At 41.4% G+C, this 17689-nt stretch overlaps 2 protein-coding genes across 13 annotated transcripts; one reads left to right on the top strand and one right to left on the bottom strand.

Annotated features, from left to right (window-relative positions):
- Positions 1-2604: 2604 nt before the first annotated feature.
- Positions 2605-9967, bottom strand: LOC144703364 (beta-galactosidase). Of its 6 annotated transcripts, none has more exons than XM_078575542.1 (15): positions 9770-9966; positions 8959-9103; positions 8469-8524; positions 8335-8388; positions 8171-8254; positions 6902-6987; positions 6542-6622; positions 5733-5863; positions 5156-5197; positions 4911-4987; positions 4743-4833; positions 4495-4576; positions 4348-4420; positions 3214-3405; positions 2605-2869 (listed from the first exon to the last, which is right to left on the bottom strand). In XM_078575542.1, the coding sequence occupies exons 1-14, from the start codon at positions 9856-9858 to the stop codon at positions 3237-3239; spliced, it is 1260 nt and encodes a 419-aa protein (XP_078431668.1). In that variant the 5' UTR covers positions 9859-9966; the 3' UTR covers positions 2605-2869; positions 3214-3236. The 6 variants fall into 6 exon arrangements, with proteins under 6 accessions (XP_078431668.1, XP_078431667.1, XP_078431666.1 ...); XM_078575541.1 differs by having other exon boundaries at positions 2605-2816; positions 9770-9965; XM_078575540.1 differs by lacking the exon at positions 2605-2869 and having other exon boundaries at positions 2953-3405; positions 9770-9957.
- Positions 9968-12979: 3012 nt separating this feature from the next.
- Positions 12980-16259, top strand: LOC144703761 (uncharacterized). 7 transcript variants are annotated; one of them, XM_078576016.1, is made up of 5 exons: positions 12980-13410; positions 13533-13825; positions 13897-13995; positions 14187-14290; positions 14651-16259. In XM_078576016.1, exons 2-5 carry the CDS (start codon positions 13814-13816, stop codon positions 14841-14843), a joined length of 408 nt encoding a protein of 135 aa, XP_078432142.1. In that variant the 5' UTR covers positions 12980-13410; positions 13533-13813; the 3' UTR covers positions 14844-16259. The 7 variants fall into 7 exon arrangements, 2 of the variants coding, with proteins under 2 accessions (XP_078432142.1, XP_078432141.1); XM_078576015.1 differs by having other exon boundaries at positions 12980-13825; XR_013581622.1 differs by having other exon boundaries at positions 12980-13995; positions 14151-14290; positions 14651-16258.
- The last annotated feature ends 1430 nt before the right edge of the window (positions 16260-17689 follow it).

The following is a 17689-nucleotide window of genomic DNA, read 5'->3' as shown; positions in this document are numbered from 1 at the left end:
CCAATAGGCATCATTAAACTGAATGTGGACGGTGCTGAAAAAGGGAACGCGGGGCCAGCGGGGGGAGGAGGTATCCTACGGGACCATACGGGGAGTATACTCTTTGCTTTTTCTTCTTACTACGGCATACAAACTAATACAATAGCCGAGGCTATGGCGATCAGTGACAGTCTACTCCTCCGTGAGGAACGGAACCTTCACAATATCGTCGTAGAATCGGACTTACAGATTTTAGTTGATATGCTTCGTCTAGGTACATGCTCCCAGTGGCGACTATACCGAGTATGGCAAGACATTATGCGGTGCCGACCTCGCACACGATGCTTTCGTCATCAGCTGCGGGAGGGCAACCAGACAGCAAATGCACTCGCCAACCATGCGGTACATGTACGAACCCCCTCCTCCATCTTTCTCTCTTCGCAGGCGCTCCCTCCGAAAGCTAGAGGCTGTTATCACGTCGATCGCCTCGCCATGCCGACCCTCCGCACACGGCGCATCCTCGTAAGCAAGCGGTATTGGAGGATTGCGTGGAACGCTGGAGCGAGAGCAGTAGACATCGCCCGCCTCGACTAGAGACCTCACCACGCTTCATCGACCGCACTTGACTGAGGCGACCGAACTCCATCGTCATCGCGGGGCTGCTCTAGTGGGACGACGACGTGCACATCTCCCGAGCGCCTGCACGGTATCTTTTATGTATCTTTTCTTTTACTTAACATGGGCGTGGACGAGTGGGATCCGAGTGTAATTGGGATATTTATACTCGCTCCACGCATATAAACATTGACAAACACTCCACTTTATAAATAAAATCCCCCTGAGTGGCGTCCAGGGCACGAATGGATCGGTCTACGGGCACAACCCCTAGGTTGGCTGTACCCGACACCATGTTTTTTGCCAATAAAAAAAAATAGTAAAAAAAATATAACATTTCTCAAGCTGGATAGAGAAGAATATACAATTATGGGCCATCAGAGCATTATATAAATGGGATCTAATTAAAAAGGGACAGGCAAAGAGTAAAAGGGAAATAGATAGATGTGGATAGAGGGACAGAGTGACAGGGAAAGACATAGAGCTCGAGAGGCGGAGAGAGTGAGGGGAAAAGATATGGTTAGAAAAGGGGGGGAGAATGAAGGGAAGATATATAGCTAGAAAGGGGTAGAGAATGAGGGTAAGGAATAGAATTAGAGAGTGAGAGGGAATATGATAAAGTTAGTGAGGGGGAGAGAGTAAGATGGAAAGAGACAGAGTTAGAGATGGGGAGATATTGTGAGTGAAAGAGAGAGGGAGAAAATTTGTGAGTGAAAGAAAGAGGTGGATAGAGGGAGAGAGGACCAAGGAAAGATAAAATATAGAGAGGGGAAGAGAGAAAATTGGGTTGATCACTGATTTCGAGTGATCTTCCTTCTTTTCTTTCAAAATAAACATATATTGAGAGACATAGAGTGAAAAAGAGGTAGGAGGATGGACAGAGAGAGTGAGAAAAAAGATAGAGAGATTGAGAGGAGTGAAAGAGAGATAGGTGGGCAGAGGGAGAGAGACACATATCTTACCATTTGTAAATGTAAAGGTAAATATCTTATCATTTTTGTATGCATTCAAAATTTTAAGTAATTGACATGAGGTGATATGGTAAATCCCAATGGAAATCAAAACCACATTGTAAAACTTCTATTTCCAGACTTTTATTTTGCATGTATCACAATAACATTTTTAGAACAGTTCTACCTCCTAAGTCTATAATGTCTTTGTCGCCTGCGCAGCAAGCCTAAGGGGAGTTTGAAGGGATCCCTCAGGTATCTAATTCTTTTATAGCTGACAAGCTAAGTGGACTCCTTTTCATAACTAGGGGAGGGTTTGAGATCAAAGTATCCTGAGCTTTATACCAGGTGAAGTTTCAAGGAAAGGCAATCATGCCAAATTATCTGGCTTCAAAAAACTCAAAAGTGATTTATGTGTAAGTGACCTTCCTTAATATTCCAGTACAGCCTGTACTTAGTTAAAGTACTAGACATTAGAATCTTCATACCATGAATGGGTATATATGTATCCTTTATTTGGGAGTTTTCTTCAGGCTGTCTCAAAGAAAAAAACTAATATTCTTTTTAGATAAAACATTATATGTATCCCATATTCGGGCTCTAACACATGTATGTGAACTGTTATTTTTACCGTCAACCATTTTCACAAGTACATCTCAGTTCATAAGATTTGTCCCACATTTGTCGAAATTTTTTAACTTGGGCTAATATCATTCATAGAAGTATTCTAGTAACAAATCTTTAAAAGACATGTTTCAAAAGAATATCTTTAAAATAAGCTTCAAAACATAACAAAGTTTATTCTACCAAAATCCAGTTCCCACTTTAAGTCACCAAGTCCTAGAATTTTATTGCATCAAGGAACCAAATTTCCAACGTCAAAATACGATGTCAGCATTGCCTTCAAGGGTTTTTAATGACTTTTCCTCGTTTTTCACAAATACAGAAATATAATCAACTCTGTTAGAGGTTAATGTTCTTTAATTATCTGCTAAATTCCCTTTTTTGTGACTAAGATGTCTTTAATCTCCATTTACATTAACCCTAAGCAATACTGCAATAATGAGGAAAATTTCACTCTCAATTTATGGCTGTCCTATTTTCAGTGAAGAAATTGTGGTGGTATTACATACAATCACAATGCCCAAACTACCACAAAGAAGATTTTGGGAATTGTATTTTTCTATGGCCAAGGCTCAAGCCTATTAAAAATAAATAGCTAATTTCTTCCATCGTCTCTTCTCAGCCTTATGATGAGCAACCCAAAAGAATCTGCAAGAGTACGACGAAATGTGCTCGTTGTGCCATGAATTGATCAAAAGAATCTACAGAAAATATGTACGCTTAACATCTTCTGTAATTAACGTAGGGAAAAAAGAGAATAATTAAACCGTGCAAAAAAAACAACTGAAAAAATAACTCAACATCTTCACGTGTGATAAAAGTAACAAATGAGGCAATTTAATGTGGGTATCACTGAAAAAATACGAGCAGGCTATTGTGCCATTTTCCAAGGTCAGGACAGATGACTGATGATGGTGATGGACAGGACGGATGACGAATCACCATCTGTCCCTAAACCTTATTATGTATATTGTCCACAACATAAAAGGGAGATTTATATCAAGGAGAGAGACATAAGAAGAGAGAGAGAGAGAGATGTAGATACCGATCGATTGGTAGAGAGAGAATTCAGATGATCTTCCACATGGGCTTTAGTTCTGTGGGCAAGCCCTCAAAGTTTCCAGACTCAACATTAGACTGGAACATTGGCTGGGTACCGAATTCTCTGAGGACACCTTCAGCCAGGTGCTCTTTTGTTGGCGTCAGCATCACGTAATTTGGGTCCGCTCTCTCATACCTGCATGTATTGGGTATTAATAACAGTCAAGGAGATGAACTGGGAAAGGGAGATAGAGATGAGATAGATAAGGAGTGATAAGGTAGAAAGAGAAATAAAGGGAGAGAGAATGAAAGAAAGGAAAATAGGGCCAGAGGGAGCAAGAAAATGAAGAAAAAGTGGAGGAGAGAGAGAGAAAAATAGAGAAAAATAGAGAGACAGAAATAAAGTTAAAATAGAGACAGAGGGACTGAGTGACACCAACAAAAAGGGTAAAGAGAGATCGAGAGAGTGTGTGGGACAGAAAAAAACCTATAAGATAGAGAGAAAGAGCAAAAGAAAAAAAGAAATAAAAAAGAAAGAGAGAAAGAAATAGAACAACCGAAAGAAAAATTAAGAGAGAGAAAAAGAGAGGGAGGGAAAGAAAAAAAGGAATGAAGGAAAGAGAGGGTAAGAGAAGAAAGAATGAGTGCAAGAGAGAGGGAAAGAAAAGAATGAATGAATGAAAGCAAGAGAGGAAAATCAAAGAATGAATGAATGAAAGCGAGAGAGGGAAAGAAAAGAAAGAAAGAGAAAGGGCGAGCGGGACAGAAAGACAGAAAGAGAGTAGCAAGAGATATACAGAATGAAAGTAAAAAAAAGACAGACAGAGGGACAGAGAGATAAAAACAAAAAAGAGAGAAAGACAGAGAGTAAAGGAGAGAGAAACTGAGAAAGAGAAAGAAAGGGAGAGAGTGAATGAGAGAGAAAAGAGAGAGAAAGAGTGAGAGAGAGAACGAGCGAGAGAGTGAGAGAGAGAGAGAGAGAGTGAGAGAGGAAAAAACAGAGAGAAAGAGTGCGAGAGAGAAAAATTGAATGAGAGAGGAAAGAGACAGAAAGAAAGAGTAAGAGAGAGAACGAGAGAGAGAAAGAGTGAATGAGAGAGGAAAGAGACAGAAAGAAAGAGTTAGAGAGAGAGAGAACCTGGGTTCTCTCAGATCCTCGATCCGGATACCAAACCCAAAAGAGGTGCCCCCACCTGAGAGATTATTCACGGCTGGAAATGGATGTGTCATTTAAATGAAGAGATTTCAGGAGGGGAAGAGAGATTAAAGGAAGGGGGAGCAGAACCAGTTATGCTGAACGTGAAGGATGGCTTCCACCAAGATTTGAATGCCAGAGCCAAGGATGAGAGAGAAGAACCGATTTTTCCCTGTAGATGAGGTCATACAAGTGAATAAGTGTCACATAAAATGGAATTTTAAAAATCTCCGGATTGAACATCAGATCTTTTTCACTGGGTAGAATCTGTTTCTTGAACGAAAATAGATCCGATAATAACTTTTAAATGGCCAATTTTTCTCAATAAATAAAATCACCTTTATCAGAATGTTCTTGTTGGCCTGCCAAGATGCAGCCATTTGGAAACTAGGACGGTAATCACCAACAGTTGGCTTGTAATCATCGATTCTTGTTTTAAAAAATGGAAATTGTTTATCAGAACAAGTATCTCGGAAATGTTTCAAGATAAAAGAAGTTTCAGATACCTCGTCTTCAGTTCAATCCCAAAGTCAACATAATTCGTGATTCCCACAATTTGGTTAGCTTCAAAAGGATTCTTCACCTAATTGTAAGCCAAGTTAATCAATCTAAAATAAAAAAAATCATGAAAGAACTTTTAAGTAGTGTGAGTCTAAGGATCAGTCCATTGATTAAAAACTCCGCAGCCTTTTAACTTACACCTAAAAAGCCAACGAAAAGTAAGAACGTAGAGAGGGAAATAAGGGCTCACTCTTCTCTGAACAACAAGATGCCGATAAAAGGAAGCAATCAGCTGGAACATAAGCACGCAATAGATCAACATGTGTAACCAGAAGGCACTGGAAATCAACCAGAGCCCAGAGAGAGAGAATGTGCATCAGGTGCATTACAATGCTTAGTAAACGACAGTAAAATATAGTTTATTCATCCTCCACAATCAGTAACAGATAATCAAGCAAAGTGATAATTGAAAATATTGAAGCCATTATTGGAAGGAAAGAAAGAGAGAAGAAATCAAACGTCAACAGGACTGGATCGGCGCCTGTGCCCTTCTAATGGGATTTCCCAACGAATTCTACAGTGAACTCTTGACTCCCTCAAGTGGGGGCTACATATACTTAAAGAGAACTAATCATAGAGAAAAAGCCTCCTTTTAGTGATTGGGGATTATATCAAATACTTCTTTCACTTATTATTTTATCATAAATTATGCAAATATTATTACCGAGATTCAAATTTTGAGGTCCTAAATTGCGGCAGAAAATCATGAAGAAACACTGCAAAAGAAAATGCAATAAAGTACAAAATGTGGGAGAGAGAGAGAGAACCTCTGAGTTTGCAGCTAACTCAAGAGCAAAACTGAATGAAGGGCTCAGAGGGCTTCCTGATCCTACAACGTAACTAACAGCCCAGTTCCAGTTCTTTGGTTCCCAAATACTCATCCTTCCTTTGCTTATACCTAGAATTTAATAAGAAAAGAAGAATAAAAATCTCGATCGGTTAAACTTACCAAACTAGGTTTATTTTGAAGTACAAATGCAAAATCCAGGAAAGGAATAAGGATCTCTTTTTCTTTTTATAATCTAGCTATCAATCTATCTCTTCTCTCTCTCATCTATAGATCTATAATCTATCTATCTATCATTTCTCTCTATCTATCTATCTATGTCCTCTCTCTATATAATATATACATAGATCAATAATCTATCTATCATTTCTCTCTCTCTCTCTCAGGTTTTACCAACAGATCGATTGCACTCACAAATTATCTAATAGAAGCTGTCTATGATCAGAGAGAGAGAGGGAACAAAGAGATTAAGGTAAGGAAGACCGCAAAATGGCCAACAGGCCCCCAGGTCGGTCCAAGACTGTGCACTCACAGGGGAGCGCCACACCACCAAGTTCTTCTACAAAAACATGATGCCCTAACTTTAGTTTACTTCTTCATTTATAGATTGGCTTGTCCCATGTCACTTCAGTCTCTGACGGAAGTAGTGTCATGACACAGGCCACGTCTTAACATTATCATATCATAATTCTTACCAGAAAAAGGATCAGAAACAAACCCTTGATGAAAGATTGCTTCAATCGCATGAGATAAACCAAGCGGGACAGAAAACCACAACATTGAACTCACCTGGTGGTTTATAAAGCACACCAGCACACAATCTTCCTGTCCGACCAACCACCCAAGCACATCCCGGAAATCCAAAAGACACTGAAGATAGAACAATAAAACAAATTATTACAAATGCACGCTATAAAAACGTTTTTCATACTGGGAATTTACCCGAGATCCAAAGAACAGAAAACAACAGTCTTCATGATCGATCTATGATCTCCTGTTCAGTCTTCCCGGTACAAGGTAGACTCAACATGATTTGTTTTCATGGAAGATATGGAAAGGAACTCATTTTCTACATATTATAATGGCATTTTCCATGAAATCAATTACAAAAATTGATAATCCTCTATCAATATGGAGAGTCCAACATACATGGGAAAGGGTCGAATGACGCCCCAACGGATAATTTTTCTGATCCATATCGCATACCAATGAAACCACTGTTTTCTGAACAAGTCCTGCCAGAAAATAGTCCCTTTATATTAAATTTATTAAACAATGATGCAAATAAAGCTCACAGAAAAGGAATTTCTCTCATCATTAAACTTATTACGAAAATAATATATATGTAATTACAAAAATATCCTTCTGGTAACAATAAAAAATGCTAGAATTCCACAATGTAGATCAATCGATCCGATCAAAAAGGTAGCTAACGTACAGTCAATCAAAACAAGTAGTCAGACATCGGAGTTAAGCAGACAGGGGTTAACGGACCTGGTCCTGTCCAGGTTTTTAGCAAATACCTAAACATTACCTAAACTTCGGTCAGGGTTCCAGTCCGTTCTTATTCGGTCCCGGTCCGGTTCCAGTCCGTTCTTAGTCGGTCCCAGTCCGGACCGATCCTGGTCTGGTCAAGTTGACTAGTCAATGTCAAAGTCAAAGTAAAAAAATTATCTTCATAGTAATGTTAAATATCCTCTACATTGAATATATGGTGTCTACGCTGAGTTCAGTAGAAACCTATCTGTTGAGTTGGATTTGATATTCTTAGAATTTTACAAAAAATATTACATAAATATTTAATAATTTACTTTTGGTTCCAGTCTGATTTATCCCTTGGACCTAAACCTGTTTGACCAACCGGTCCACCCTCAAATGGAGGACCTACGGTCATGGTTCGGTCAGGTCAGACCAGTCCTTGGTCCTAAATGTCCAACCCTATATGGAGATATGCTAGGGGAAATCTTGATAGAGCTCCCCTCCATCTGGTTCAGCAGGCTCTTTCCTGCTGCTCCAGCCTTGACGTCGACTGCTACAGCAATTCTTAAAAAGACTTCCAGAGAAAGAGCTGTCCTTCCGCGCTGCCCCCTTCAGGTATTTAAAGGGTTCTCCACTCTAGTCAATGCGCACGCCTCACCACTGTTCACCATTCTTCCTTTTGTTCCTTCTTTGATAATGCCTTGAATAAACAGTATCAAATTTCTCCATCTCTGTCTCTGTGTGTCTGTGTCTCTCCCTCTCCCTCCCCCTTCCTCCCCTTCCCTTCCCTCTCTCTCTATCCCTCAATCTATCTTCCACTCCCCTCGCGAATTTCTGCAGGCATAATTATCTTATCAATGATAGAAATAAAGAAGACAAGATCTCGCCTTCAGATCACAAGGAAATCACGCTAACTATTGCAATGATAAATGGAAGAACCTTCGTTTGGTTGAGCATGGGAGGAAGCCAAATATTCCGAGACCAAGTTTAGGATGGTAAACACACGACTTGATCTGAAAAAATCTGTAATGATCCAAAATGTGAAGCAAAAAGGTCAGCAGAATAAAATTTTAATAATTATTATATTCTCACTAGATCCTTACGGTTCTGAAGTTGAGACAAACACTTCAGCAAACGAATTAGGGTCCTCTAATTCCCTGAATCATTCAATAAGTCCAAGTACATAATTCTCTTCCCCGGAGCAATAAGTCTCACAATGAATAAGACATATTAAAACCTCTGCCAATGGAACACTGCACTGATATCCTTCCTTTCATTAAGAGGACCGGATATCTAATTTTGCTAAAGAACAAGTATTTTCATTAAATAAAGTTATGAAATGCATAATGAGTTTCTTGGATCTTACAAATATTTAGAGATTGTGACTGTGATGAGTCAATGACTCGTTCTTGCCGATTCCTGCAAGAACTACTTTTTAGAAATAGATGGTCTAAAAAGATCTATTAAATTCTGATAGATACCTTGGTCGCCATCAGAGAATGTTATTGGAAGGGTAGAGAGAGCAGTAGAAAGAGAGAGAAAGTAATAATGGTTATAGGCCCAGTTTGGTGCCTGAATCCCCTCTGGGAGGATCTCGAAGCCAATTCTACGAGTTAAAAGTACTTAAAAGAGGAATCAATATAAACACAATGACTAAAAAACCCCTCACAAAGACTGCGGATCCTAACAAATTAAAATAAAGACTCCACTGAGTTCATTGTGGATACAGTTGCGGCTAGGTCAACATGAGGGTCTTCTAGAGGCTTTAGCATAATGCGCATGCTGAAATTTCTTGCATCTTCCATGTAATCCTCAAAAAGGCATTGTAATGCTAGCTTTCCAAACAACAGGTCATAGGCTGGGACCAACATCCTGTGACAGATTTCAGAATAGTATCAGGATAATAATTCCAAGCTCCCTGAGAAAAAATATCAAGAAAAAATAAGTTCTTTCTTAAATAAAATTGTATTAATAAATCATAATCTCGATTGAAGTACGATATTTCATGAAACTGCAAAAAGTTTCTTTTTTTAAAAGCTTCTGGAAGTCTTTTTTTGGGTACAACTTTTCTGGGATTATACGAAGCTTAACTTTATCCTTTCTATTGATCTTTGAGAAACATTTCCAAGAAAAGTTTAACCAAGTTAAAATTTGCTTGGAAATTTGGAAGATATCCATTTTAACCAAGTTATACGTTACAACTCATTCATTTCTCTTCATGACGTGGCGAAAAAAAAAAAAGGTCTCAAGAAGTGCAAAATTTACAAAAGTGAATTATGCACCAAAAATCGTTTAATTTATGAAAGGTGAATCCAAGCTCTGATAATCAGGCAGTTGGCCAGATGCATTTCTATCCAAACTTCTCAGATACATCAAGAGAAATAAAATCTCCAAATTTCGGCCTTCCACATGGAATTTCGCCAAGAAAAAAACGTTGCAGAAAGCTCGCGATTCCGACTATTCCCCGAACTGTGAGCGAATGACGAACACAGAGAATTGGAAAACTGTTTGAGAAGAAGATGGCGGATGAGGGATCACCTGGTGCGCGCGGCGAGGGGAGGGAAGTCAAAAATGGGCGGCACAAGCACCAGTGGCGGAGGGGGCTCCTTGTTCAACAAGTTCCCCATGAATCAGACTAGCGGCGCTTCCCAAAATCAGGTCTTGAGCAGATCACCGCTCCTTCTCGAGCTTTTATTCGAAAAGTTTCAAATCAAAACGGTTAACTCCCACGTTGCCATCTCCGATGACGATGACGTAGTCATCATCATTATCTCATCTGTTATCGTCTTCGTCTTCCTCATCATCATCATCATCTCATCTGTCATCATCTTCGTCTTCCTCCTCATCATCATCATCTCATCTGTCATCGTCTTCCTCATCATCATCATCTCATCTGTCATCGTCTTCGTCTTCCTCATCATCATCATCATCATCTCATCTGTCGTCTTCCTTATCATCATCTCATCTGTCATCGTCTTCGTCTTCCTCATCATCATCATCTCATCGTCATTGTCATCATCTTCGTCATCATCATCTCATCGTCATTGTCATTTTCGTCGTCATCATCATGGTCATTGTCATTATCATCGTCATTGTCATAATTGCCATCGTCATCATGGTCATCGTCATTGTCATTGTCTTTGTCATCATCATCATCATCCTCATCATCATCATCATTATCATCACCATAGTCATCACCATTCTCATTGTTATCATTATCATCATCATCATTGGCATCATCATCATCATTGTCATTGTCATCATCTGGTCATCATCACCATCATCATCATCTTTGTCATCATCATCATCGTTGTCATTGTCATCATCTAGTCATCACCATCATCATTGTCATTGTCACCTAGTCATCACCATCATCATCGTTGTTATCATCATCATTGTCATTGTCATCATCGTTGTCATCATCTAATCATCACCATCGTCGTCATCATCATCAGCAGCAACATTGTCATTGTCATCATCATTGTCACCATCTTCGTCATCATCATTGTCATCATCTAGTCATCACCGTCGTCGTCATCATCATTGTCATTGTCATCAACGTCGTCATTGTCATTGTCATCATTTAGTCATCACCGTCGTCGTCATCATCATTGTCATTGTCATCAATGTCGTCATTGTCATTGTCATCATTTAGTCATCACCATCGTCGTCATCATCATTGTCATTGTCATCAACGTTGTCATTGTCATTGTCGTCATTTAGTCATCACATCGTCGTCATCATCATTGTCATCGTGTTGTCATTGTCATCATCTAGTCATCACCATCATCATCATCATTGTCATTGTCATCAATGTTATCATTGTCATCACCATCGTCGTCATCATCATTGTCATTGTCATCAACGTTGCCATTGTCATTGTCGTCATTTAGTCATCATCGTCGTCGTCATCATCATTGTAATCGAGTTGCCATTGACATCATCTAGTCACCACCACCACCACCACCACCACCACCACCACCACCACCATCATCATCATCATCATTGTCTCATCTTATCATCATCATCGTTCTCATCGTCATTGTCTCATCCCATCTTATCATTATCATCGTTCTCATCATCATCGTCTCGTCTCGTCTTATCATTATCATCGTTCTCATCGTCATCATCTCGTCTCGTCTTATCATTATCATCGTTCTCATCGTCATCGACTCATCATATCATCATCATCGTTCTCATCGTCACCGTCTTTTCGTAACATCATCATCATTTTCATCATCATCGTCTCGTCATAACATCATCACCATCGGGTGAGGATACCGGGTATCGGGATTTATTAACGAACAGTAGCCACCTTTGGATGCTGAATTAGATATCAAATGGGTAAGGACTGTGGAGGATGCCAGTAGCATATATTGGAAACTGATACTTGGATAACATAATCCAATTTCTGAATCTTGGATTCCAATAATCGAAATTGAACTCCGAGATTGGATATAGAAATCTTTTTTTGTGAAGTAACTATTTAGCATATACATGCTTTGTTGTCTGGCTGACATAAAATTTAGAATTAAGCCTTGCCTGATGAGCCCTTGGGTGGAGTAGCTCAGAGGTTAATCTATCCTTCTCTTTGAGATCATGGTGAGTACATGTTGAAAAGGTCTTGTGATGTTGTTCAAATATACGCACCACCCGTGCAAATTTTTCGTCGTCCTGCACCCTCTTTGTGATGTCCACTGCAAATTTATGCAAAATTTCCTCTCCTCTCACATTGCAGAAATGATTGCAAACTGTAATGAAATATTTTACGTTGCCATTATAGAAAAACATTTAAATGAGTACAAAAACTGAATAATATTTTATCATCATCAAGTATCCTATAGAGATTTATTTCGAAAAAAATATTTATAAGTTTGAAATCATGTTTAAAATTATTGATGTCAGCCATTATGTAGATAATAATAATTATTTTACGCACACTTGGGATTTCCTACTAATATGTTGAGATGCATTTAGATTATATTGAAAACTTTTTTACGAAGTCTTTTTAAAGTAGGCAGTCCTTTGACGGCGGCGTTTCTTAGATGGATTACGGAAGAGGTAGCTGATAATTTAACTAGTTAAATGGGGTTAACGTAGTATTTTAAGAAATCGTCGAACTGTAAAAGGTTAGAGATAAGTAATGTCCAATATAAAAAGATGATGATATATGGAAAAATGAATTATGAAAAGATTAAGTAGATTGTTTATTGGAAGCCAATTGTGTCAAAACATAGTTAATATGGAAATTCACTTAATGAGGATTTATTCTTGATGGTGCACGTCATCTGGAACCGTCGAAGTTGTCATCCGAACTTCCGTCACCGTCGTCGACTGCCCGCCATCGCGCCCAACCGACCGACACGCCAAGGCCATGGAGAAGAATCTGGGTTTAACACCCGGGGGAGAAGCACGAGTGCGCCATCGATTGATTTGAATTTCTCGTCGAGTCGTGCTCGTTTCATTCGCCAATTTTTTGTATTTTCATTTTTGTTGTCCATATCGTCGTGCCTGTTCATATTGTCGTGTTTGTGACGTTTTGTATCACCGTGTTTTCATATCTGTCCGTATTGTTTTACTTTCACGTCGTTTAATTCCCTATTTCCTTTATTTGTGTTGTAAAAGGGGGGGTCTCTTATTGGACTCCCCTTGTTGGACCCATTGTAAGGGGCCCATCATGGCCCTATATAAGGCCATGATGGCCCCACATTCTAGCTTAGATCTGGAATTTCTTGTGTTGCAGTTACCGTCACCTGTTTCAGATCTCACCCCTTCGACAGAGAGAAAGGAGAAGAAGGAGAGTAACATGGAGAGGCTGGAAAAGAAGAACTTGGGAGGAAGAAAGGACATCGGAGGTCCGAGGAAGAGGGGGAGAAATGCGTGTGGCCGGACGAATCAGTCCCGCCAGATTTTCCGTCATCTTCCCCCCCCCCCCCCCTTCCTTCCCCAATTCCGACGGTTCTAACCCGCCAGTCCCCGATTGAACGTATTGGTCTCGGTGGCTTCGCCATTCTAGCCTGCTACTGGGGTAGCAGTGCATTGACGTCCTCAAGCCGAACTGCTTGGGAAAAGGCCGATTGATTCGAGACTGGAATTGTTGTGCCCCCTTTGATTCATCGATCTGCTCGGCTACACTTGGGAGATTCGGTCTCCGACTGCCGAAAGTCGTTGATTCACAGGTGCTGCCAATTCTGACCCTACGGCATCTCCTTTTTGACACCCGTGAATGCCTAGAATGGTGAAGATTGGGGGAATTCGGTCTCTTGACGACTCCACCCTTCAATCGGATGATTTCCTGCAGCAAACTCATGTTCGACTCCGCACTGAGGATGAAAGAGGCCTTCCTGGCCGCTGCACGCGCACTGGGCCCCTTTATGCGGCGGCGCTAGCCTGACGGACTTTCTCCGGGTTACTCGCTGGCGGTGTAGCGTGACTGCGCTAGCGACTCCTCTCAATTGTACGTTGCCTAAATGCTGATGGGCGTGATCAAGCTACCGGTGGCGACTGATCGTCGATCGGCGACATCCCAGCTTGCTCCAGCCATGTTAGTCCACCATTACAGATGAGGCCGTTGAGCTCCGAATGTCCGTTCTGGTCAGTCCCTTCGCCAAAACTCCCTCGGTTCCCCCCCCCGAACTCCATCGACAAGCTCCTGCGCTCTACAGCTAGTCGAGCCGGAGTTCGCTCTCCGGCACCTCTCCATCACACCCGCTTCGTCCGCCGCTATTGTCGACGACCCAACACGACAATCCCGCACCAACGAGGTACGCCATCCTCTCCCGCTGCTCGTTTAATTATCCTTTGCAGTATAATTTTGTCTTGACTCCACCGCGCTCGGGCTAGGTAGGTGAGAGAGGTAATTGAGAGAAATTACAACACAATTGAGCATCTTACCGGTACAGTCGATTCCGCCTGTTAGGTGTGAGCCCTAAGGATTGATTTCATTCGGCCACAGACGTCTTCATCGCTCCAAAGAGGTTCGAGAGGCCACCGTCCCAGTCACCCGGTGACCCTGTCCAAGCTTGGAGCTCGGTGCTTCCCTCGAGTCGGAGCCTGCAGGTACGACACGTAGGACACGTTGCATCATAGTTACATATTACCCTATTAGAGTTTATCATCCGTCGGTTGACGACACCGTCGATGTTCAATACCTCTATCTATCTCAATACCGAGCCATCATACTCAGTGTCGACCGGAGGATGTCTCCAATAGGGCGTAGGGATTCCTCGATAGGGCGGGAGATAGATTGATGACTAGGACATGCAAAGACTTTCCTATACTTCAGGCATCCTCCTTCAGCCTCCTCTCGCCTTCCCCTCCTCTCTTCTTGATCTTCCTTTTTCTGCAAGGGGAGGTGAGACCAAAAAAACAAACAAAGATTCCTTCTTCAATTTTTCCTGGTCTCACCCCCTCGTTCAGAGAGAACGAAGAAGGAGAACGAGGAGGAAATAGGAAGGGTCAATGGGAGAAATTGAGCGAGTATCACCAGCATCGGACGACGCCAAGAGTCACCAGGGTCGAGCAGCTTTGGAGGGATCGTAGCAGCATCGTGCAATCAGAACGGCCACCGTCCCCAGGTTTTGTCAACGGCCGTGGGTTGTCCCTCCAGTGATCGAGTCGAATTGCAGTTTTGCCGAAAAAATCCAGGAGTCAGCATCGGACGAATCGAAGTTGCGCCACCTCAATCGGCCCATGTCACCGCCCGGTCTGAGTTCTGGCAAATTTTGGTCGCCGTTGGTTGTGTATAGCCACCACCTGCACTCTCGGTCGGACCTGGCTTGGCTAATTGAGTGGCTTGGTGTTCCCCCTCCTATGGGCCAGTAGTTCGTTGAACTCTCTTTTGGTTGTTGACCCGACCAGAGCAGGTGCGAGTTCTGGTGGGCGTGGAAATGAGAGTTGTTGTCCACATCCCTCGCCGATGATTTCCCTAGATCAAGGCCGACTTCTGTTTGCGACGGGGCCATTGAATACATCAAGGGACTTGCTCCCCAGACGAAGGAGGCCATCTCCTTCCCCCCCCCTTTCTGGATTGCCCTTCCCCCCCCCTTTCTGGATTGCCCTTCCTTTGAGAGGGGGAAATTTTTGCTCGATACTGCCTCCCGACGGCTTTGGGTTGTGGAGAACGGCGTTGAGCCACTCACTCCACCCCAACCAGATTGATTTCGAGAGGCACTTTAACTTGCTCTCGTGACCTGCCGCTAGTGTAGTATTTGCCATCCGTGGTCAATTACACTCACTCAAGTGGCGCCCACTCTCCTCCTTGGACCTCCAAACTGCTGATGCGCTTGACACTAGTTGAGCTGTCGTCACTCTCCGGATTATCCTTTGCAGTATAGTTTCGTTTTGACTCCACCACGCTCGCGATAGGTAGGTGAGAGAGGTAATTGAGAGAAAACTACGAAGCAAGGGAGAGTCTCACCGGTACGGATGAGACCGCCCATTACGTGCAAGCCCTACAGAAGGATTCCATTCGGTCATAGATGTCTTCGTCCCTCCAACAAGGTTCAAGAGGCCGCCGTCGCCGTCATCCGGTGACCCCATCCAAGCTCAGAGCTCGGCGCCTCCCTCGAGTCAGACCCAGCATGTACGACACGTAGGGCGCATCACTCGCATTGCATCGTAGTTGCATCAACCCAATTAGGGTTTTATCAATCGGACGTCGACACCATCGACGTTTGATACCACCATCTATTTCGGTATCGAACCATCATACTCGGTGCCGATTGGACGACGTCCTTGATGACATCAGCCATCAATTTTATTAAATGATAATTTCAAACTTTTTTCAATTGAAGAATTTTACTTTCATGTTTTAGTAGATGAAAAAACTTCATTGTGCCTTTTAATGAAATGAAGGTTCATAAGTTTTTAATACATGATTTAGGGGTAGAGTGGTCACCACTTTCATATAAAGTTCTCTTCTAGGGATTTGTCCAAAATACACCATTTTTAATCAGTAATAGGGTGGCAATTAGATAGAATTGACATATGCTTGCTATGAGCTTCTTACAAGTAAAATGCTTGTAGTGACTACGGAAACTTAATTTCATGCACCCAATTTTCAAGAGCTTCTTATGTGTAAGACGAGAGCTTCAGTACTGGAAGGACAATCAGAACATAAAGAATGTGTGAAGACATGAACACTTTTGAGCAACAAATTATTGGATTATGTGTCTTGGTTTGTCCATGGAAAATATGATTCCATGGATGTGGAAGCATGATGATTGATTCATAATCGATCTTTAAAATCAAACATTGAGTGGAACCTTTTGGCGAAATCGTTCCACCCTTGTCTTTACTGCTTCGTCCTGAAGTCATTCACGCACCCGGCCTCTAAAAGTATCTGCTAGATCAGTCGTCACTTGGATCTTCACGCCTTCTTCTTCAACTCTTCTTGAAAATCTAGAAGATCTTCTCACCATGAAAACACTCTCCTTGGATGAGTAGAAAAGAATAGAGAAAGGGAGGGGCACTCAGATCTGGCTGGCCTGGGTGCTTGAAATGAGTGCCCTTCTCTAATTATATTTTACTTAATTTTTTTTTAAACCTTACAAAGTAAAATATATTCACCAATGCACTTATGACCTTGTATGTGTGACCCTCTAGGCCCATATATCATTCGAGTCAATAATTTTAGCGGCCCAATGATAATTATTGGCCAGCCTTATTAATTAACTATATCAACATATATACTAATTAACTAATGATCAATTTAACCAAATCAATAAGTTAGGTTTCCAGCCGTGGGGTGCCAAGCTACACCTCGTGTTCTAAAAGATACTGAGAAGTGTTGAGCTCTCTAATGGAACCTTTATCGTCATTGATTACCGTATATGTATAATCCATCATCCACGCGAGACTCTCGAACAACTTAGGATATGGTTTATCGTTAAACCCTAATCCATCATTCGCTTAGTATTGATGCGTAACAGGGATCATTGGAGGACTCCTTGATAATCTCAATTTTAGGGGTCTGAATTGGTCTTTGGTAATTAAGATTATTCAATAAAAATAAATTTAACCGTACTTACTTAGGAATATTTAGTTAGTGATGAGTACGGATCGTCTCGACAAGGAACATAGATTAAGGAATTAATTTCTTATTATAATGATGATCAACGTATGAAGAGATGAAGACGGGAGTACAATGCGTGCGCTATCGAGTAGAGTGATGTAATTTAAACTTAGTAAAGAGTAGGTGAAAGTAGAATTTTGCGTAGCGATATGCGGATGGGATAGATAATGTAAATGGGCACGATGGTGGTCGAGTGCGTGGATGATGGTAGTGGTGGAATGAAGAACGGTGTGATGGAGAAGAGAGACGATATAATGGGGACGTATGTAAGTGAAATCATAAATGAAAATTTGATTGAAAACTATAATTATGATAACGATGGTGTTGGAAAAGGAGCAACGTAAGGCGATGAGACTTACCTTAGATCCTTACGTTCTAATCAC

The sequence above is a fragment of the Wolffia australiana genome, chromosome 5 (assembly GCF_029677425.1).
Source record: "Wolffia australiana isolate 7733 chromosome 5, ASM2967742v1".
Classification (NCBI taxonomy): domain Eukaryota; kingdom Viridiplantae; phylum Streptophyta; class Magnoliopsida; order Alismatales; family Araceae; genus Wolffia; species Wolffia australiana.
This window is presented reverse-complemented; position numbering and strand designations above follow the sequence as displayed.